We start from the raw sequence: 24,084 nt of genomic DNA on the forward strand, positions 1-24,084 counted from the left end.
CCTGTCATCCTGAAAGAACTATGAAAATATACAGTATACATTTAAAATCTATTTAATTATATATATATATATATAGCTTTCCAAAATGAAATAAATCATTTTCCAACCAGTGGATTCACTGTGTGTTTATAAATAAATGCTCTTGTAAGTGTGAAGCACATATCAGTCACTCTTGTATTCTCATGGGAATTTGACAGAGGCTGTTAATTGATAGGACAGGAGGACTATGTGCTTTTTAGGAGGAGCAAACAGTGTGTGACATCTAAGTACCTCTCTTTGTCATGTATAAAAGCACAGCTCTGTCAAGTTACTTTAAGCACTAAGATCATCTCTCCTGGGATAAGCATCACTCACCATGGACGATATTTACAAAGCAGCGGTATGTAATACACTATTTACATTAAGTTTAACTGCCAAATATGTAAGGGAAATTGCAAGACTATCAATTCTAAATTGTCTTAGAAAAATAACGAATTAACCAAGGTTTATAGTAGTGTCCACCATTAACATATTATAGGTCTTACAATATATGTCTGCTTTTTTGTTTATTTCATTTTTTATTTATTTAAAATATATATATATTTGGCTGACAGTAAGACTTTTCCCACTTCTTAATTTTTGCCTGAATTTTTCCACCCAGCTATGAAAGCACCATAGCTCACTGTTAAGTGGATATCTTATTTCACAGATTTCTCTAATTTTGTATCATCCTATCGTGTCTGATGCTATGCATTACTCAGTTCTGTATCTCTATCAGTTAAACTTTATCGAAACTACACTGGAAGTGTTTATTGAATAATCCCTCTTTCCCCCATATACCACTAAACAGTACGTATTATCAGTATTTTCCATTAATCAGATATTTCCTTTCATCACATTTTTTTTTTAATGTAAAATGAGACATTGAATATTATTTACTATTTAAAAGCAAACTGCTTTGATACATAATATATAGTATGTAAAGCACAGCTTGTACATGCATTGTAAATCACAATTGCCCAAGCCTGATATGCAAACACTCAAGCTAATGACCTTGAAATTTCTCTAGCCAGCATTTGCAATACCAACTGTCCAACACGAATAGCATAAACAAAAACCTATCATGTTCACTGGTGTTGTGCTTTCTCTGGTTGGCTGAAGATACTGCTGCCCAGATGCCGTAAAAGAACTTCAGAGGACTATTTATTAAACAACTAACTTGAGTGAAAGAAAACCAAATTGCTAAATGTTTTCAAAAGAGTTGATCTGGAAAGAAAATAACCAGAGCCAGCTTTAGTTACATATTGCATATTTTTGTGTAAATCAGTCTTGATGACCTCAGCTAACACAATGCTTTCTCATAGAAAAGCATTGGGAGGTTATTGCGCATGCGCAGAAAAACCACCATGATGCGCTAATCAGCACCTCCTCATAGACATGCATTTAATAATCAATGCATCTCTATGGGGAGAGTACAGCGTCTATCTGCAGAGCTTGGAGACTCTGAACACCAATGCTGCACACTGTTTCTTTAAGCTGCAGTTGTTCTGGTAACTATAGTGTCTCTTTAACCCCTTAAGGACCAAACTTCTGGAATAAAAGGGAATCATGACGTGTCAGATATGTCATGTGTCCTTAAGGGGTTAAGGACTAGGATTGGCGTTGAAACTGTTTCCAGTGTTTTTTTTGGTCTGGGGTTTGCAATTAGCAGGATAATATTCCTCCTAAAAATGTGTTCTTCATTTCACTTTTCTAGATATTAATTAAATATCTGCTTTTTATTAATTGAAGTGAGGTTAACATTGTGTTTTCATATCTAAGACTAGTTTACAGAACTCCCACGTCCAGGTTTTCTGATATGAAGATGTGCTGTGCTTTGTGGATATAACACATTGATCTCACAACAGAATTGCGTGATCTGGTTGTGTGTCAAATGGACAACCCACACAGCCCATACATTATAATTTCACAGTTCCACTCCATTGCATCAAGGCTTTAATGAGTGAGATGTTTTTTATTTTTTTTTATTTTGAGGGTGGGGGAAGATCATAGTATAAACCGACTACTGTTATATTTTATGTATCCCATGCTTACCTACTTGCTTGGTATTTTTAGCTGTCATACCAAGGGATCAACCTTTTCTCAACCCCTGTAAATGAATTAGAAAAAAACCCCATATATTTATAATAGTGATTTTAAATCATTATGGTTCTTCTTGGAAAGCAGGATTTATTTCACTAAAAACATATAAATGTATTGGTTAAACTCTTTAAGAATTGCATGTTCTGTTTAATCCCTTAAGGACCAAACTTCTGGAATAAAAGGGAATCATGACATGTCACACATGTCATGTGTCCTTAAGGGGTTAATTGGACCTTGCCTCATTTTTTTCTGTTCTAAATGCATGTTTTATATTTCTAATAAAGCAAAACCAACATTTGCTTATAAATCCACACTATACATTTTGTGCATTAAAAATTGAAATGTTTGGCTGTATGCTTTTATGCCTACTGCTATTAATAAAACAATGCTAGATCGGATTGTAGAAGCCACATGTAAGAAACTTTGTATTGGAATGTAGAGCGAGGAATGTATGCCTGCTGTCTGCACTTGGGGTTACATTTCATGCCATTTACAAAGGGTATGCATTCTTCGTCTATATATGGAACAATGGATCAGGGAACAATGGCAAGGCAGACTGATATAGCCGGTGGTATCATTAATAAATAGCTGTTTCATCTGTGAGATGTAGGCCCTGGTACATAGCCCAGCAGGTGCTCTAAATAGTGAGCAGATTAATGGAATGGTTATTGTTATAGCGCCTCTGCACAGGTGAATCATAGTGCTGTCTTATACATTATAGCAGAATGCTGATTTTGTTGTGCTTCTAAACTTGAGCGAAAAGTACATGTAATGCCTAGTTTATAAAATTATATTGTGTGTGATCCTTTTTTTTTTTTTCTTATAAGGATATGGTGATGGCATGTGATCAGATTGCAGCAAAAACAAAGTCAATGTTATTTACATAAGTGAGCTTTGTTGGGAATTCTTAGTCAATTCAAAGTCAAATTCAAATTGACGCCACAAACTTTAAACTTCCCCAACCACCACAGAGCGTGATAATTATCCTGCAGAATGATATAGTTTGTTATATGTCTCACCTCCGTAAACAGACTTTGATTTATCAAGTGCTGCATGATACAGAATGTGATATGTCTCTGGTTGGTACAGCGAGGGATATTTCCCTTATAGTATGATGAATAAATATTATATAAAAGATGAAAATTTATATATAAAAAAAAAAGTTCTCTAGTCTACGGTACAATTTTTTTCATGAATGAAGAGATTGGGAGTAAAATAAACATGGGGCCAGAGGGCATCTAATGACTAGCCTTAACATCTTCACTGTTCTTTGCATGGCAAAAGGGTGATTCTAAAAAAAGAGACCTGGGGACTGGAAAACTCCTGATTCGCAAAAACATTGGAAACGGCTGAAATTGGAGATGGACAGGTGGAAATGGGGAGGGGTGGGGGGCCGAGGGGAGTGGGTGTGTGCTGGTGTGGACAGGCAAATTGTATTACCGGTGGTTACAAGGCTGTCACACTGAGCTTGCCATCTATAGAGCAATGCTGAATTGTTTACGTAAGGGCAGGAATGCTCTGGAATTCAAGCCTTGTGCAGCACAAATACTTTTAAACATGACTTCATAGTACATCTTTCCCTGGTATTCTCAAAAGCGTGGATGGTGGAGAAGGTGTTCCAAAGTGGGAACTTTTGGCACAAATGCTGGTGCAATATCATTATTACAAGGGAATTACACTTTTTAGCCTATTAAAGAATCTGGGTGTCATGACTCACCCAAAATGTCCTTGAGAAGGTTGGGGAAGTGAATGCCGCATTCTAAGCTTCCCTATTACATTTTGTGTCCCTATATACCTCCTATAATTTATTTATATAATTTACACATTCATAATATGTAATATACAGACACGGGGAGGAATTACATAGACCAGTGGTTCCCAAACCAGTCCTGTGGGCCATGAGGACTGGATTGGAAACCACTGAGATAGACACAATTCAGAGGTAAAATCCTCCTATGTTGTTAGATTTGATCCAAGGCAGGCGTCCCAAACTCTGGAGCTGCATAATACAAATACCTTGATTTTCTGGCCATTTATTGCATTTAAAGAATTCTGGGAGTTGTAGTTGTAGGTCAACATATGTGGGTTAGCGTTTGAGATCCTTGAGACAACTGCATGGCAGTGAACTCGGTTTAAAATGAACATATTTAATCCCTTTGTGACACAGGAAGTACAACCACCGTCACCGTCTTAGAATGACTCTCATGCGCTCATGACCACATCCCACTCACACCCCTAAAATTAAAATGTGAATTTTTGAAATGTGGGGAGGTATGATTAATACATGAAACCATATTGTAAGTTCATTTGGGGAGGGCCATCAGCATCTCCTGCTCCTCTAATTTAGAACACCGTGGAATATATTGGGGCTTTATAAATAAAAAAAATAAAACATGATGAGAAGGGTGTGCTGTGAGGTTTTTAAATAATAATATTTGCAGAGCATCATTAGTTTTCAGCATTAGTTCAATGTCTCTACTAAAGGCAGAATCGTCTCTACTAAAGGCAGAATATGATTTTATGCACTAGACTGTAACTAATTATTATTCAGAGAGAAATAACTTATCAGAAGAATAACAACAGCTGACCTGGCATTTTCACTTAAACGAAGGTAAGATATATAGATGCATATTCTAAAAAAAGGCTCAGTGACACAACATAAGGCATCATCAGGGAAATCTGCATAAAAATACACCCCAAAAATATAGAAAAGAGCAATATATGGAAAAAATGACCCTTTATTCAGCTGAGTATGCCAGAATCTCTCAGTATTTAATCTGGACTGTGTCATGTTGCGTTGTGTATATTTTCATAGAATGCTTCCTCTTACTCATTCACTCAGGCACAACCAAGCACTGCCGCTTTTTATAGTGGGCATGACAATATGAGTATATAGGTGCCATCCTTCCACTAATATTCCTAATACCTTCTCTGCTCCTCATTTTTTATTCACAATATTTGTACTGGTAAGCAGGATTCAGGTGTGCTGAATCACTGTTAAAGCGACACTAAGTCACTATAGCCATTTAATCTCTTTGAATTGGTTATAATGTCTGTAATCCCCTGGCACCGTCTCTCCATTCAGTGTTGAAAGATGTTTGAGCAGCTTAACACTAAATAAGGCTCCCTGGCCAACCAAAACCACGGCCCCTGCCGGAGATGTGGCTAAGGCAGAAAGTACACATTTCCTTTTAGTCATACAGATTCATACCAGTGATGGGAGCTCTGATAGGCTAAAAGCAGTCAGCTGACACTCTCAGCCAATCACCGCTGCCCATTGCTGCTCAAGCTAACAATTAATCATTGGTCCAAACAGCACAGAGGGGATGTGCTCTTGTTTAAAGGGAAACTCCAGTGCCAGGAAAACGATCCGTTTTCCTGGCACTGGAGGGTCCCTCTCCCTCCCACCCCCAAATCCCCGGTTACTGAAGGGGTGAAAACCCCTTCAGTCACTTAACTGAGGCAGCGGCGATGTCCCTCGCCGCTGTCTCCTCCTCCGCGATGCTCCTCCTGTCCATTGCGTCGGCCGGTGGGCGAGACTGATCCCGCCCACCGGCCGAGGAGACCTAATGCGCGTGCGCGGCAATGCCGCGCATGCGCATTACGTCTCCCCATAGGAAAGCATTGAAAAATAATTTCAATGCTTTCCTATGGGGTTGTGAGCGACACTGGAGGTCCTCACACAGCGTGAGGACGTCCAGCGACGCTCTAGCACAGGTTTCCTGTGCTGTGGACCAGGAAGTGACCTCTAGTGGCTGTCTAGTAGACAGCCACTAGAGGTGTAGTTAACCCTACAAGGTAATTATTGCAGTTTATGAAAAACTGCAATAATTACACTTGCAGGGTTAAGAGTAGTGGGAGTTGGCACCCAGACCACTCCAATGAGCAGAAGTGGTCTGGGTGCCTGGAGTGCCCCTTTAACACTGAATGGAAAGACACTATAACCAATTCAATGAGATTAAGTTGTCTGGATGCACTGTCACAGGGCCTTCAACCCTTCAAAAGTAACTATTGTAGTTTTTAACAAACTGCAATAATTACCGTTCAGGGTTAACTCCACCTCTAGTGGCTATGCGTGGGGACCTCCAGCGTCACGTAGAACCCCATAGGAAAGCATTGTATAATACTTTCCTATGGGGAAATCCCAATGCGGCCATTGAGGAGTGAAAATGGAACCGAGCCAGGGCTGAGGGACATCAGCGCTGGACCCGGGTAAGGGATGGAAGGCTTTTTTTTTACTCCTTTTGCACCACGAGGTAGGGGTGTTTGACAGAGGGGAAGCTCTAGTGCCAGGAAAATAAGTTTGTTTTTCTGGCACTATAGTTTCCCTTTAATATCTACTCAGTGTGTCCTCTTTCCATAAATGTCTCTTCACTGAAATTCAGAGTTTAGTGAATAAACCTCTGAGGGAATGTAGTTGCATTCACAAGGGGCTGGCAAAATGGATTTTTGCCTAGGGCGGCGAGAATCCTTGCACCAGCCCTGTATGATCCCTCTATAATTTGAATGCTACTTCAATGGGCCCATTTATTCTAGACTACTCCTAGCCTCAAATGCCAATTAACCATAGTGAATAGGCTGATGGACCAATGAGAAAATAACCAAAACTGCATTTTTTATTTTGCATTTTAATAATTGTAGTTATTTGTTATACTTGTGAAACATGAATTTGTAGATTGTACTTTCTTTCTTTTACATCGTGCAATGGAATATATATAGTGCTCTCAAATTAATAATTAACCCACCGTGGTAAACAAGTGTAACAATCCTCATTTAACACTAAAATTTATATTTCTAATTACAGTGTAAAAATAAATTAATGATAGAACATTGAACAAAATTATTACAATGTGAGTGAATAAGTTTTCACTTTATAAATAAATTAATGTTGATAAAAGCAGGGAAGGTGGTATCTGCACCTTTCATGCCTTGATAAGGTAATGCAAAGCGACGGCTAAATTTGGTTTGAATTTCACGTCTCTATCACAATGCGAATGCTGGTGCCAAGTTTGAGTGCTTAGAGTAGATAAAAGGCCTAATGTTAAATGCCAGTGCTGTGGCGTTACTGGGAACAATCAAATACTTTATCTTTCTCTCTCCTACTCCTGTATCTGGTCCCTAAATATAGAACACATGCTAAGGGATCGTGTTACTTTAAATATACCAGAAGACCAACAGGGGTATGCATCTTAAACCTATGCAGAGCCAATTGTGACTCACCCATTCACCCATTCAGCTTGAAAGCCAGAACAATAAAAAGCCTCAGCTGTTATTTTAATACACCAAATAATAAAGGCAAACGTAATCAATTATTGTGCTGCTGTTGCAATACTTTGTTGTTTACCTTTCAATCTATACATTTTACCATTCTTCTTAAGGGGATACTCCAGGCCTGAGCGGACTCATTTTTTATTAGAAGATGTATACGAAAAAACAATAAATTATAAAAATGAAATAAAGCAATAAAAACGAACCAGATACTCACATTTTAGTGAAGTTCCTATCTTTGATGCAAATAGACATGTTGTGCAGAATCTGCAGTGAGCTCTCATTAAAAAGATGTATCCAATCATGATCACGTAATTTGTATAGGATTGCTGAAATTATCCCATCAAAAAAGGTGAGAAAAAGAGAAACACCGTGTGTTGGAAGACAGAGGCAGAAAGGATGTTATTACACAGTAAAATGTTAGATTATTTAAAAAATAAACCAAAACAAAACACCCAGAATTACTATCTGTAACCAAACTGCCACATAACACCTATCAAGTCTGGGTACCTAGATGTCCCTTTAAAATATGTACATTACATTTATGAAAAAATAGATATTTTTTTAGGCAGATTTAATTGTTATTATTGTGAGTTGTCTTCAGTAAAACATATTCTAAAAAAAGACTATACAATTAAACATGCATGTTTCAGCTCCATATCATTGTAATGAATAACTGTTATCTCATTGTCTAAAAATTATAGTGAGAGCTGAGTAATGAGAGCCTATCTCTGAGACACAGGGTGACACATCTCTGGTAATCTTAGATGGGGCCAATCAGGAAAGGCCTGATATGGACTGGGTATTTCATCATGAAATGCTGGCACATGTTAGGGGGCATCTTAGCGGTGTGGGTATCTCAGACTATCATAATTGTTTTTGTACATTCACTTTTTGTGTTTATAGGCATAGTATCAAAAGCAGCAGTTCAGAAGAACACAGAAATATAATAATATTTAATTATGATCCCCTTAGGTATAGTATGTTTAATTCTAAAGTTCTTAAACATTGAGTCAGGGTCTCCCCCATGTTATTTTAGTGGGTTCCTATTGTTTGGAGAAGGAGCGATATTAAAATATAACACTTCAAGAATTGGTCACTGAGTTATCTTTTCCTATTATAGACTGTGTCCTCAAGTTAATTCCATGTACACAATTTGGAAGTTAACAATCATTGACTTATTAGCTCTATAAGGATAATGAGCTATATGTCGCCCAGAAGATACTCCCACGGATCTAATGAAATGTATGGGTAATAAAAATATACAAAATATCACACAGGGTTATTTACTAAAGTGAGAATTCAGTAATTCCAAATTTAAGGTAAAAAATACCCCCCCCTCCACCCCCACTCCCCCATCAAAAAAAATAATAAATCAGTTATTCTTTCAGATTGGCTACTGTGGCCTTAAATTTAAAATTCACTTTAAATTCTCACTTTAGTGAATAACTCTGCCAACATTGATCTGACCGGTGTTTTTCTTCACCAACACATTTCCATTTTTATCTCTCTATATATGGTATTAAATAGACTCATATAAAAAAAAATACAACAGCTCACAGACATATTGTGAAGTGCTAAAAACGTCCTCATTCAGCTGTATTAAAAAAATAAATACAGGGGGGCGGGGCCGGACCGCCGAGCTAGCTGGTCGCATGTCGGACCAGCTCCTGCAGCCTGAGGCGAAACTACACAGGAATTTAGCATTAAATTGACCGGAGACGGCGGCCCCCATCGGGCGGAGTACCCTGGAACCAGGGTGAGGCTGGCCCGACGGGCTTCAGTCCCCTGGAGGAGGAAGCCGACCTGACTCCATAGCGGCCTACTCCGGAGGCGAGCGGGGCGGACGGCCGCTGCCCTGCCGCACTCCATCCGGCGCTCAGAGTCAGACCTGTGGGGGAACCGGCCCCGCACCCCCCCCTATGGACCGGGGGGGTGATCCCGGTCCTCACCCTCGGGACCCGACCACCGACAGGTCTGCCAAGCGAAGCAGCAAGGCCACCATAACCCGCGCACCAAACACGGACGCCAAGATGGCGGAGGCCACGTGGGATGGAGCCCAGACCAGTACCTCCCCAAGCTGCTCATCCATAATGGCGGCTCACCACAAGCACCCCTGTTTCTAAGCAGGCCGCCTACCCCAGCAGAGGCAAGCCCATCAGAGCCCGACTGCGGGTCCCCAGAACACCCTCACCTCTGCAAGCAGAGCAACATACCGCCCCAGAGAGAAAGTAGCGTCCCACAACTACCGCTGCACTAGGGGACACGCCAACACAGGAAGAGGGCAATGTACACCGTCCACATTGCCGCTGCCAGAGACACCAACGCAAGCAGAGTGGGTAAAGCAGAAGTCTCGCCCAGCACTACAGCCTGAGCGTCCTGACAACACACACCAGCAGCTGCAGAGGAGAGACAGATCCCGTCCGTCTGAAGAGGGACTTGGTCTAAATGAAAGACTTACCTTTCGCCACCTTCCCCTCAGGAACTTTATGCCACCAAAGCCTGAGACAGAATGCCTGGTGCTATACCCCATCAAGATGCCTGCCTATGGACCACACCGTAATTATGAACACCCAGCATATGAATCTCACCAGCTTGTCTCTAAGTGTCCACTACTTATTGAACTCATAAATACATGATTAAATGATGTTTAACCTGACTAGGGACACATGCAGGACTAGAATAGGCACACTTAATCTACATAGGCAACGCGACCTCATTAGAGATGGACATAACACTCCACACATGACCCACCTGTCTCTCTACGACTGGACTGATCGGACCGCCAGTCACTGCTCACTACCACATAAAACATACACGCCATACCAGAGCACAGTTAAGCGAATGAAGCAAGACTGCTCCTAGGGCCCGAGGTCTAAGCGACGAAATTAAACACATTCACCAACCCTAAGCTATTGTACTCAGACGACTGAAGTATACATTATGGAAGACCAACATGCACCCAGCTTAGTTTTGCTATTCTTATTTTAAGCTTTGTCTGCCTCTCATACGACAATCGACTTAATAAGGCATTAATGACGGAATAGCGAGTTCATATCTTATCAAAAAAAAATGTGCAGAAACCCTCATGCCATATATGTAAACCCATGCTGTTTATGCTTTTGAAAATGCTGTTGTGGCATTGATTGATGCTTTGTTATTCCTTGCACAAAGAAAATAAAGAATTAAAAAAAAAAAAAAAAAAAAATAAATACAAATTAAATAACAAGTTGAGGATACACCCAACATGCTCATTATATATGGGATATGCTGATGCTAAGATAGAGAGTCTTACAATAGATACATTAAGGGAACCGCACAGATATAAAAACTAAAAAAAGAGCAGTGGGGAGGGAGGGGAGACAATATATGATACACTGTAATGTTCTTAAACCAGAGATATAGCTATTATTATTATTATTGCTATTTATATAACGCCAACAGATTCCGTAGCGCTTTACAATATTATGAGGGGGGGGGGGGGGGGATTTAACTATAAATAGGACAATTACAAGGAAACTTACAGGAACAATAGGTTGAAGAGGACCCTGCTTAAAAGAGCTTGGAGGTGGGGTATAAAACACATCAGGACAGGAAATATCAATCAAATAAGGTGGGAGTGAAGCCAAGCTGGAGAAGAGAGTAAAGTGCTGCCCTTTAGGAGAGAGCAAGAGACAGGTATATGAGGTAGAAGTTACTCTGGGAGGCCATACACTTTTCTAAAGAGATGGGTTTTAAGGCACTTCTTAAACGATTGAAGACTAGGGGAGAGTCTGATGGCGGTCGGCAGGCTATTCCATAGGAAGGGAGCCGCCTGCGAGTTTAATAAAAGGCATACTGAAAGTGTAAGACACATCACTAGGGTATCACTGATCTATCATGACAGTCTCATATTTTGCAATGCTACCTAAAATCACCTGTCTTAAGGAAAATACAAATTGTGGTACTTAGTCACACTGTACGTCATATCGTATATAAGCCCACCACTATTAGTGAGTTCTATACAAATTTCCATCGGTTATATACATGATACTTGCAAAATGTGCAGATGAAACCACATTAAGAGGCTCACCTCATATTTAAAAACATCCCTCACCTCAAAACCGTATCGTGTTGAGGTGATAACGAAGATATAATGAAATGAAATGAAATAGTACTTATCTATAAAAAGACAGCTTCCCTCAGATTACTTCTCAATGGATAATCCCTTGACAACCAATATATATATACACAGAAAATGGGATACAGCTGTTAACAACTAGAAACAAAAAAATAAAAGAAACATAGTGTAATACAGTATAAAAATGATTATTGCGCTGTAGTAGTACACTCACAAGAGTTTAGTAGTATGCACTCCAAAGGTGCTTCCCTCAATGGAGATGGGGGGATTCTGAGCCCTTCCTGGATCCATTCACAGGACTCCGGGTGGTACACACAAAACCAAAGTTAAATAAATAAAAAATATTTAAAATTAGCTGTGGGTCCTACGCGTTTCGTGCCTAGCAAATGGGACTTTTCAAAGGGACCAATAAATCAGTAATAATCGTAAAACAATAATCAAAGCAAAACAAGCAGCCTAACCACCCCCATCCGTTAGTCTCTTCAAATAGTGCTAGTCCCTTAGTTCACATCATGTTTATGCTTAAATGTCATACTTAATTTATTTTTGAACATATTGACAATATTTTTGATGCATTTTCCAAGGAACTACTCACAATTCTTCAAAATGTGTAAGTTTCCAACCCAGAAGATCTGTGATCTAAAAATATCATATCATACACAGGTGATCCCCATATTTATATGTTTATAGCACACACAGAGGGGTTTATTTACTGATATGAGATTTCAAAATGAATTTGAAATTTAATTTCAAAATAGCTGAAATTGAAGTCGGGTATACTTCTAGTTTGGCTACTGTGATCTTAAATTTTAAATTCTATTTAGATTCTCACTCTGGTAAATAACCCTGTTAGTGAAAAGATATTTTTTTATTATTTGCCTTCCTCTATTTATCTTTTTTATTGTTATAGTTTTCTTTACTGTTTGCCACAGGAATAGTTATACAATATTTACTCTTTGCTTAAAAATGAGGAAGCTTTATTAAATAGAAACTGATCTGTACTAACAAAAGAAAGAAAATGCAAATTACTTACATTTCGTAAGAATTCTTATTATGTTCCTTGTAAAATTTACATGCTAAGTCAAATGCTGTGTGTTAAGGTATTAAGGGTTTGTTATTTAGAATGGTGAGCTTGTTTGAGCAGGACTTTCTTCACCTCTTTTCTCTGGTAATATTTTGTATCAACTACTGGTTTCAATTATCCTCATACTATGATTTTATGAATATGTTGTTGCTATATAAATATAGCCGGTGCAAGGAGTTTTGGCTAAACAAGATGCATTTTGTCACCTCCCCTGTTACCCCAAAATGCACCTTCACCTGTGTGTCCCCTAATCCCCCTTTTGTGTTTCTTATCCTCTCTTTTAAATGTCTTACCCTCTTTCGTATATCTTATCCCCTATTTACACCCCCTCTGTTGTGTGTCTCTTACCTCCTTCCAGCCCCTTGTATTTCTCTTTTAACCCCAGCTCCTTTGTGTGTCTCTTTCTACTCCAGATCCTTTGTGTGTCTCTTTCTACCCCAGATCCTCTGTGTGTCTCTTTCTCTACTTCTGTAGTCTCTCTGTGTTTCTCTTCCCCTCTCCCGTTTCTCTTCCCCTCTCCCAGACCCTTTGTCTGTCTCTTTCTCCCCTTCCCCATCCCCTCAGTTTGCTTCTCCCCCAGTACCTTTTGTGTTTCTCGTTCTCCTGTTCCCAGCCCCTCTGTGTGAATATTCCCCCAAAGCACATTGTCTCTTTCTCCCCTTCCTCACCCCCTCTGCCTCTTTCTCCCCCAGCCCCTTGTGTGATACAGGAGCTCCTCCACACCGGTCCACGGTTTGGCCACTTTGCAGTAACTGAAAGATTGGCACATGCTGCCACTTTAAGGGGCACTGGCCCGTGGGGTGCACATGATACATTTGACCAGCAGGAGGAGAGCGCACAGCACAGCCGTTAAAATGGATGATGTACATCCCCTGGGCCAGTGCGCCCTAAAGTTGCCACATGTGCCACCTTATGGTAGAGCCGGCCTAAGAAGAAAGGTCATTTATATCACATTGAGGAGATTTGTAGTGTTTTACTTAGAATGAAACAATTGTGTGTTTAGCTGCTGTGATGTGTAGCTGCTACAGTTATATCTATTATTCCTTGCTAAACATTTACACATTTACACGTTTAAAAAATTGTTTAGGTTCATATGTACTGCAGAGCTAATTTCTAGTAGAATGTCTATTGGCAAGTAACACGCTATTGTTTTGAGTAACTAAAGAATACAAGTCAATAATTATAGAATAACTCAGAAGGCTGGGCACAGGGCATATCAGAATGAAGTTGTTATGGTGCCCGGAAGTCCCTGGCACCAGCCTTTCTTTAAGGGTTATACTGCTCACGAATGGCTTAACTCCCAAGTGTTCTCTCTAGCCTGGTTAGCTGTATTACTGTCCTTCCACTGTTATATTCTTCAAACAGGGAGCCTTGGAATGCTGCAGATAGGGGCTCCGCTGATTGGCCGAGAGTGTCCCCATTCCTAAAAACAGATTAATAATAGGAAAAAAAACCTGATTAATTTATTGTTAATGAAACTAGATCAGGAAGACAAAAGTAGTTGAAATGTTCTGTTTTGGTTGCCTGCAAAGAACATAACTGTAAATACAGATTTCACTTTCTGCTTGAGTCTGAACTGTGTTTGAATGAAAAAAATATTAGAATCCCAAGTGAATACATGACAACTGTGAATCATGCTTACCTTTGTTTTATTTTAGGTTGAGCAACTTACAGAGGAGCAGAAAAATGGTAAGAAACCCTGAAGCAATAAGCAGCCTGGTTTCCCTAAATCACAACCTAATAAAAAACTCAAAATATCAAGTGTCAGGGCCAAAACATGTCTCCAATCATGGGTCATTCTCAGGGGAATATATTCCCTTAAAAACTAGATGTGGTGAGACTTCTTAAACATGTTCCATCTCTCAACTGACATTGTAGCTCTAAAGCAGTTCTTTTTTTCAACCTATTATTTTTTTTATTGAGGTTTTCAGACCTATCTATTTTTAGAAGTTAGGTGTTAACTGACCACATAAGAAAGTACGATTCCATTTATGTTATACAAATTATGTTTAAGTCTATTTTTTTTAATTTGCATGATGAGCTTTTCTGTAATCTTTTCTCCCTGCAGAATTCAGAGCAGCTTTTGATATTTTCGTACAAGACGCAGAAGATGGCTGTATCAGCACAAAGGAATTGGGGAAAGTAATGAGGATGCTTGGTCAGAACCCCACCCCTGAGGAACTTCAGGAGATGATAGATGAGGTGGATGAAGATGGTGAGTACATACATTTACATTAATGTCTGTTACTTTGTAAAACAAATGCAGCATCACACGGGATTTGTTAGAGATGCAGGTAAAAAGTAACTAAATTGACTTTAATAGTGAAAGGAGAATTTCACTCCTCTAGAAATGAAATCATTAGATAAATAATTGAAAATCACCAATAACTAGTATAAATCTTTCTATGTGATGCTCTGATTTATTTAAAATTTATGTTACAGGTATATTCTAATATATTCTATGTCAAAGAAGTTATGGTAACTTGAGTTCACCGGCACCTTCATACCTCTTCGCAGTAATCAGGATTCCCCAAACTCTAGCCCTCCAGAAGATGCTGAACTACAACTCGCATGATTCTTTGAAAGAAATAGATAGCCAGAGAATCATGGGAGTTGTAGTTCAGCAACATCTAGAGGGCAAAAGTTTGGAGAACCCTGTGTTAAACCATTATCAAAGAGTTTAACTCTTAAGTGGAGTACCCCAAGTGCCAGTCTGGCCTTTCTTTCCTCTGGCTGCTGATGCTTTCAGCCTATCACTGGCTGACCATAGCAAGTAATATTTCTGAAATTTATGTATCTTTGGCAAGTATTACTCACCTTGGGCAGCCATTGGTAGTAACTGAGAGCATCAATTGGCACTCTCAGCCTATCACTACTGCTCAAGCAAATGCTTCTGGGGGACTCCAGTTAAATGTTAACATTTTCAAAAAAAATGTTTAACACAAAAAGGTAGTAGGTCACCTGTGAACTGATCAAAATCTATTCTTTGGCATGTGGAGGTTTGGTGCTCAGAATGGTCTTTTAGTGTAGCCAGTCTATTCATTGCACATAAAGAAGATAAATATAAATGACTTTGAATAACGTGTGTATTTTGTGTATTGCTCACTTTAAAATTATATATGAAGGGACATAACCACTCTTACATTCAGTTTTTTTTTCCGATTGTATTCAGCAGGATTGTCAATAAGTGTAGGTTTTTCTAAATAAAAAAACATGCTTTTTGCTTGGGATGCCATAAGGAAGGAGAACGTTCAATTCCTCATTATCTGGAAAAATATTTGTATGGTGATTGGTGATGTGTGTTCTTGATTTGAAATATTACTCTGAGCTGTGGTGTACAAAAGTATTCTGCTTTGCTGGATTGCTCCAGCCATTCAAGCATGGCCAAAATGCACGTAGCCCATTTGGTGCCACAAAATGAACTCAAGGATACCTAGTTGTATGGCTTCTACTAATGCCATTCACATTTCCACTATGTTCAACATCAGCACGCCAGATCTTGTGGACTACGCCTCCCTTGATGCTTTGTCAGCATTATGGCTGTAATAGCATTGTGGGAGATGTAGTGCACAGCATCTGGAGTGCCGAAGTTTGCCTACCACTGATCTGCAAGTTTAGTTGCATACCATCAATTTCCCATCATACCTTTTTGCTCTCCTTGATTAATGATCAGGACTGACTTTTTGCCAAGTCTATGTGAATATAGCTGAATTAAGACCAAAATGTTTGTCTTTGGGCACATCAGGCCATAAAACTGTCTCCTATATTGTTTCTGGAGATTATGCATGTATGTGGGCTTAGATATTCTAGTATCTATTTGTGAGAACCAGATTTCATCTTGCAATTCTGCTCCACAGCTCGGACGTGTGAACAATATGTGAAATTGTTCTGATGTGTAGGCTGTAATGAGTTACTTCCACAAATTCTTGCAGCTTATATAAAGCTGTCATTGCCTTCTTGATAATCCCTGTGATGAGTATTTTCCTTACCCGGGTATACGTTATGGAACTTTGCAATGTGTTTCCTGTAAGACTTGTCTACTACTTCTTATCAATCTCCATACTTTTCCATTATCTGAGTAATGCAGTTATGCTATTTCTTATATCTTGCACCTTATCAGAAGCTTTCAACCTTTGTTAGCTTTTTGTAGACCAGTACTATCCCTGTATTATGTAACCAAGAAACCAGAAAGTCTTACAAGAACCTCTGATTTTATTTATGGATAATCAGTTTAACAGCCCTAGTTATTGATAAGCCTTCAAGTGATGATAGGCTTTACTGCATGTTTTTACATGATTTGTAATGTGATCAGTTAAATCAAACACAGTCACGGCTCCTATTGATTATAAATGATGTACACATCTTAAATGAACACTGCAGCTTCGTAAAATGATTCCAATGCTGAGAAGCTTTTCCTTCAAATTTCTATATTTATGGAGGTCCATTATATTTGCTTTTATCTAGCTTTAAATTAGAAAACATGTTAAGATAATACACCTTAAAGAGTTGGCGTCACACTAACAGCATTTTTTTTTTAATCCTTAGGTAGCGGCACGGTAGACTTTGATGAGTTCTTGGTAATGATGGTCCGATGTATGAAAGATGACAGCAAAGGAAAATCAGAAGAAGAACTATCAGATCTATTCCGAATGTTTGACAAGTAAGAATGCTATTTTGACAGAATTTATGGGATGGTCTGGAGGGCTGCATATACATCCAGTCTGCACTCTTCCCACTTGGCTGGACTAATCAACTTGCCCTGCTATATCATGTCTTCTTCCCTCTTTCTCGCTATTACCATCCTTTTGATTCATATATTTTATTTTAGGCCCATTATCAGACTGTGTTGGATACACCATATTTCGTGTGAAATCTCCCTCCCAATCACAGCTCAGAGAATGTAGCTAGATGTTATTATTATAAAATAAGTAATGTTATTAGTCTAAAAGGATTATATTTGTTTTATTGTTTGTTGCTTGCGTGCTTGTGTGAAACAACCAGTTTCAGTTATTTCCGATCTAAAACTTTATGTCACTATAACCTCTGTCGGTACAATTGTTATTGTCTTTTTTTTTTTTATTCTTTACGGACTCACTAGCATAATACAGGTTTGACTTCCATGTTAATTCTTGGGTCAACTGGTGTGTTACTACTGGCCATATACCACTCTGTGATTTATATTACAGATTTCTCAAAGCCACATAGAGCAAATCACCAATGTGCAGATAGAAGCCTATTAAATGACAGTACTTCTAGAGAAAGAATAAACATATCTGTAGAGCCAGAACAAAATTAACCTTACCTATATTAGGCAAAAGGTAATTTACTTGGGCATCATCTTTCTTCAATGCCATGTAAGAACTCTACTTTAATTTTAAATTGGCTGTCCTATAAAAAAACTATGTAATGTAGTAGCGAGAAAACACAGGGTGAGGGTGAATGAGTTGATCTAGTTGTATTGTCTTTTGCAAAAATATTGTTTTAAGATGCTTCATTTTGATTTTAAGAAATGCTGATGGGTACATTGATCTTGATGAGCTTAAAACCATGTTAGAAGCAACCGGAGAAACAATTACTGAAGATGATATCGAAGAACTGATGAGAGATGGAGACAAAAATAATGACGGCAGAATTGATTATGATGGTAAGTAAAATGGAGATCTAATTTTGTAAAGTAAGACTCATTTTATCTAATCCATCCTATCCATATGTTGATAATGATGATGATGAAATCCTGTGCTGAGGCTAGGTTCTCCTGGCAGCATGATCCTACTTTGGTGACTTAACTCCTCACTGCAGGGTGGGACCTGGAGGATGGGGATAAAGGTGGACTTGGGTTGCATGGAAGGAGTACTATGCCACCAGTGGTCAGTCTGCCACCGGTGCATTATCCCGCGCACTATCCTAAAACCTAAAGCATGTTTAAATAATAATAATTGTTTTTAGTACCACTGAAATGCCCATTTCAATGTAATTTCACCTTCTGCGTTGAGGCAAGCCTGCCACCAATTCACATTTCTGCTTTTAGCCAAAAGGCAGTTTTTAATGAATTACCCTAATGAGCCAGAAAAGGGTGTTATTATGACCCCTACAAGTCAATTAACCCTTAATAGGGCAGACATGGGATGGCTGACAGCATTGTAACATGGCTGTTCAGGAAGGGCTGGTCTTTTGGCATCAGGAGAGTCCCATGTGTTTGTTGGTTATTTTCCAATTTAAAAGATAAGCTCTTAAGAGTGATAATATTTCCTTACCAAATAAAGAACCTTTCGCAACATCTTAGAAGCAGGGATTGTTCGGTTTATGTGTAATTTAAATCTTTAGATGGCAGTAAGACAGATTGCAGCACAAGAGTTATGAAAACATAGGAAGTGTATATAAATGCAAGCGATAAGAAATATTTTGGGAGACTGATTATTAGACATGAAGAACGGGAAGAGGATGATGAGAGTTTCCGTTCAGTATCAACTGACGAGCCACAAATATGGTGGTCTATAAACCAAATTGAATTGATTGTGACTTTTAAGGTAATAAAAAAGCCATATTCAGCTGAAATTGTATTTATTTATTTATTTTTAAATCGAAATTTTGCACATGTGCTGTTAATTAAGTTTTTAACGAATTAACCCCTTGCCCTTCTTGTCAATAATTTTGGACTGAATGAGTATGTGATGGTGAGCTCCATCTATAATATAGTGCCTTATTACAGTGCAGGTTGCACCCCACTTTATTGCATTGACACTCACCTGGTTGAGAATGATTAGAGATATAGTCTACATCAGAGTACAGGTACACTATATAAGACATTGTGTCGTACCTAAACCCCTAAATTCTAACTAGATTATTATATTAATTATCCTATGCCATATTCCTAAGTACTCCCCACCCTAAGGACCCAACCTACTCATACTTAGTAACCCCTATAATATTGTCATTATAATGCTCAACATGAATGAGCTGTTTTGACTGTGATGGTTTTAATGGATTGCAAATGAAATGGAGTGCTTTACTAGACGTGTACAGTGCAATAAAAATGTTTTGGCAGAACATTTTCATGAAGGCAGAATTTGAGCAATATGGTGGTTCGACTCGTCCAAATCTTGTTACCGTAAAGAGATTCTGGAAAATGAATTGGACGTACTAAAGAGCACAAAAACAAGCCAATCAGTGTACTGCAAAACATATACCTATCATAAAAAGTATGTATATATTATATTTTGCATACGCTGATAGGTGCGTTTTCCTGCCATTTATTTCACACATCAAGTAGAAAAAGTAGCCAAAATAGGGAAAATGAGGAGCAGTAAAAATTATATTTATATATTATGTATTTATATATTATGTGTATATATATATATATATATATATATATATATATATATATATATATATACATATATATATACATATTACTGCTCCTGCTTTTTCTCCCTCTATTGCTGAATTCTCAGCAAGTCATCTAGCCATAAATAATTTTTTCCCTGTCAATCATCTACTTTTTTGGTGCCGTGGGCGGAATTCTGAATCATAAATCAAAACAAACATGCTCGTCGATTGTGCACTTAGTTTGTTTTGTGATTCATCTACATTTCAACTTAAAGGGACACTATAGTCACCCAGACCACTTCAGCTCAATGAAGTGGTCTGGCTACCAGCTCCCCCAGGTTTCAACCCATCAGATGTAAACATAGCAGTTTCAGAGAAATTCGCATTCAGCGTGCTGAACGTTCATAGGAAAGCATTGAGAAATGCTTTCCTATGGACTGTTTGAATGCGTGCACGGCTCTTGCCGCACATGTGCATTCTGTTCCACTCGGGAGCTGATGTTGGCGGGGGAGGAGAGGTCACCAGTGCCAGGGAGCCCGGCGCTGGATAAAGGCAAGTAGCTGAAGGGGTTTTAACCTCTTCAGTGCCAAGGGAGGGGGGCCCTAAGGGTGGGGGGGGGGGGGGGGGAGGGGGTTATAAGGATGCTATAGTGTCAGGAAAACAAGTTTGTTTGACTGACACTATAGTGATCCTTTAAGGCTCTGCAATTCAGACGATCACTCAGTTAGCCCAGGTTCGGATGAATTACAGTTCGGAACATAGCAAATCTCCAAGTCTACTATATATATATTACATAATTATAATAAGTTTGTTATGTATAAAACTTTGAAAGTGAAATAAATATATATATTTTTTTAATATCTTTTAGAATTCCTGGAATTCATGAAGGGTGTTGAATAAATATCAACCTATCGCAACTTCAATATGTGAACCCATTGTCTGTTACCACCCATTTGTTTTATGACCCCTGGACTGGATCTTGAAACAGCATCTCATTACAAAAATAAAATAAAGATGTCATACACAAAATAAAAAATACTGGATTTGTTGTTGCAGTCATGTGAAATGATTTTGTTATTGCCATGTAAGATATTTTGGAAATACAGAAGAAGGACCGGCATAACTGCTTAAATTGTGATTTTAATTTATATGCTAATTTGAAGAGTAACATTTTGACTACTGATTAGCGCTTATGATGTCTACTGGGAACAGGGACAGTAAAAATGTTGAACCTAAAGCAAAGTCAGCAGACTATATGTGACCATATAAAACATCGTCCTCACTGTGACCTTGGAACCCTTAAAGTATACAGGGCTATATTTATAAAGGGAAAAGAAATGGTGGTATTCTGTAACAAAGTGCTAAATGAGTAGGTATCACCATAGCAACCCATGCAATATACCTCAACATTTAGCGCTTCCCAGATTAGGAACTGTTTTGCTTTGATAAACAAGACCTGTAAAGTTTAAGTAATTGAGCTGACAATCACTGTACTTCCAAACAGAAACATTGTGAATACTTTGTAATATGCCACCCATTAATTTTATATATAATGTAATTGATAAGTATGAAAACCATGTTACTCTGCAGACATATATACGCAAATGTTTACTGTTTAACTCTTTGATTACGGGAGTGTTGAGTAAAGCTTCATTCAGTACACTTTGCAATCTTCTGAGAAGTGTCAGTCTATAACCCTGGTGTTAAAACATTATGTTCTGCTAATAAATCAATTTGCAATATATTGACTGTGATGCCTTTTCATTTGTATCTGAACCCGACACTCTTACTAGGGTGTTAAAGGAGCACTCCAAGTACTATAACCACTGCAGCCTGCTGGGTTCATCAATACACAAAATTATAAATATAACAAAACCTTTAAATTGACAAAAATAAAACAATATCTTCTTTTAAAGACTATGGCTTGTTTGGAGATATCCCTCAATCTAACATGACTATGTCTGGGAAAATCTCTTAGTTAAGAGAACACCACAATGTCTAAAACCACTGCAAAATCTTGTAGAGGTTATGGTACAAGGAATGCCATTATGCATTCCCATTGAAACATGTCAAGCTGTCTTAATATGGTGTGACAACTTGGGGCAGTTGTGGATGTCAGGACACTTGTTGGTAGGTAAGCTATATAACTAGGCATGCTATATAAATAGGAATGCTTTAAGTCTGTATCGTGCTTAAACCTGCAAACATACATATGTAATTCCCATGTTACCACATACATATTTCCCATGTTTCAAGTAAAATACCATTAACATAACAAAACAGAAAAAAATAAAACTGATTTAAAAAAAGTTTTCAAACTTTTTAAAATCAATTTTAGTTTATATTTGCTCGGTTTTGTCTATTCCAGTTAATGACATATTAATTGAAACACGGGGAATATGTATGTATGTGCCTGTGTTTAATTTATGACATCCTAACCTAGCCTATTTAATTTGAGCATTTATAACAATACTGTTCAGTTTTGGTTAGGTATATAAAGGTCTCATCCCCAATTAGTCTGACATTTAACACTTCTGGGTAAGGCACACTGTTACACATGCCTACAATGCTATTGCTGGAAGTTCCATCTTAAAGGAAGAATGTAAGAATGCATGGAATGGATTGTGGCATAACTGAGTTTAATTACCACTCTCTTAAATATGATAATGAACACCACATGGAAAAAACGAAAAGTGACATTAAATCTAAACATAAGTGTCCTCACAAAGTCAAACGTAAGGGCAGAGGATGTACGTCGTGAAGGTTATATGAGGCTTACTTTATTGGGACAGAAGTCTAAAGATATATCACACATTACATTTTTGTAGTATGGTACTAAAACACTTTGTAATTCTATTATTAATGTTAATGATTTGTCCTTTTTAAATTAATGTTATCTGTAATATTAGCTCTTTGAGTAGCATTCTCGTGGCTTTGTCCAATTGACATATAATGACCTATGTGATATTCTGTACTTTACATTTATATTTAAAAATGTTTATATGATCCTATCATGTTCTAACACTAATTTGTGATAAAATTAGATCTTCAAAGCGTAGAAAAAGACCCAGGAGATTTACACATACTTTAATAGCACCTAAATAGATTTAAATACATTTGTACGTGTGTATAAGGGATGCAGTGTGTGTACGTGATATAATTGTAGTGTGTGTAGAGGAGGCAGTGGGTGTGTAAGGGATGCAGTGTGTGTGCAACTGTTAAGTGGGGGGGGGGGGGGGTGGCTGTGTTCTGGGGATGAGACAGGAGCAGTTTATATTATATTTTATCATTGTTTTTATTTGCAACTGCATTTGAGCTCCCCCTGCCTATATCTGTGGCCGTGAAAGGGGACACCACATCCCCCGGTGGTCCTCTGGTACTGCAGAGGTTCCACATTTTTAACTCCATCATATGTGCTGACAGCAGACCCATGTCGTGAGTCTTGTCACTATGTGGTATCAGAGAGTTGTCGTGGGTTACCACGCTCTGACAACTGGGGCTCATGAGATAAAGACCCAGCGGAGGAGGAAGCAGAGAGTCTCCTGGGTCCCCCTTTAACACAAAGGCCTGCAATGGCCCCGGATCTGTGGCTGGATATATTTATAGTGAAACTCGCTGCACACATTTTTTGTGATTGTCACATCAATCTATACTCAATACCCCATAATGATAAAGAACAAAATCAGATTTTTTTTTAAAACTTTGCACATTTATTAAAAAGAAAAAACTGAAAGATCACATTAATATAAGTATTCAGTCCCTTTGCTGTGGCAAATTTAACTCATTTACATCTCATTTTACAAGATGTTCCTACACTTTGATTGGAGTCTTTTTGTGGCAAATGCAACTGACTGACATGATTTGAAAGGCACACACCTGTCTATATCAGATCTCAAAGCTGTAAATATTTATCAGAGCAAAAACCAAGCAATAAGGTCAAAGGAACTGCATGCAGAGCTCAGAAACATGATTGTGTTGAGGAACAGATCTGGGGAATGATACAAAAATATTTCAGCTGTTTTGAAGGTTCACAAGAGCACAGCGGCCTCCACCATTCTTAGATGGAAGACGTTTGGAACAACCAGTACATAGAGCTGTCCACTCAGCCAAACTGGACAAAACAGGTAGAAAGACAACCATCACTTCAACACTCCACCAATATGGC

General features: G+C 38.4%; 1 protein-coding gene across 1 annotated transcript; it reads left to right on the plus strand.

The window, feature by feature from the left end:
* The first annotated feature begins 275 nt into the window (after nucleotides 1-275).
* On the plus strand, nucleotides 276-21,663 carry TNNC1 (troponin C1, slow skeletal and cardiac type). The gene is made up of 6 exons (XM_063426653.1): nucleotides 276-379; nucleotides 14,252-14,282; nucleotides 14,662-14,808; nucleotides 17,139-17,253; nucleotides 18,101-18,237; nucleotides 20,788-21,663. The coding sequence occupies exons 1-6, from the start codon at nucleotides 356-358 to the stop codon at nucleotides 20,817-20,819; spliced, it is 486 nt and encodes a 161-aa protein (XP_063282723.1). The 5' UTR covers nucleotides 276-355; the 3' UTR covers nucleotides 20,820-21,663.
* Nucleotides 21,664-24,084: the final 2,421 nt, after the last annotated feature.

This window comes from Pelobates fuscus, chromosome 7 (genome assembly GCF_036172605.1).
Source record: "Pelobates fuscus isolate aPelFus1 chromosome 7, aPelFus1.pri, whole genome shotgun sequence".
NCBI lineage: Eukaryota > Metazoa > Chordata > Amphibia > Anura > Pelobatidae > Pelobates > Pelobates fuscus.

Coding starts and splice junctions, on each gene's coding strand:
- TNNC1 (XM_063426653.1), top strand. CDS start 356: ATGGACGATATTTACAAAGCAGCG. Junction 380..14,251: donor ACGATATTTACAAAGCAGCG/GTATGTAATACA, acceptor GTTTTATTTTAG/GTTGAGCAACTTACAGAGGA. Junction 18,238..20,787: donor CGGCAGAATTGATTATGATG/GTAAGTAAAATG, acceptor AATATCTTTTAG/AATTCCTGGAATTCATGAAG.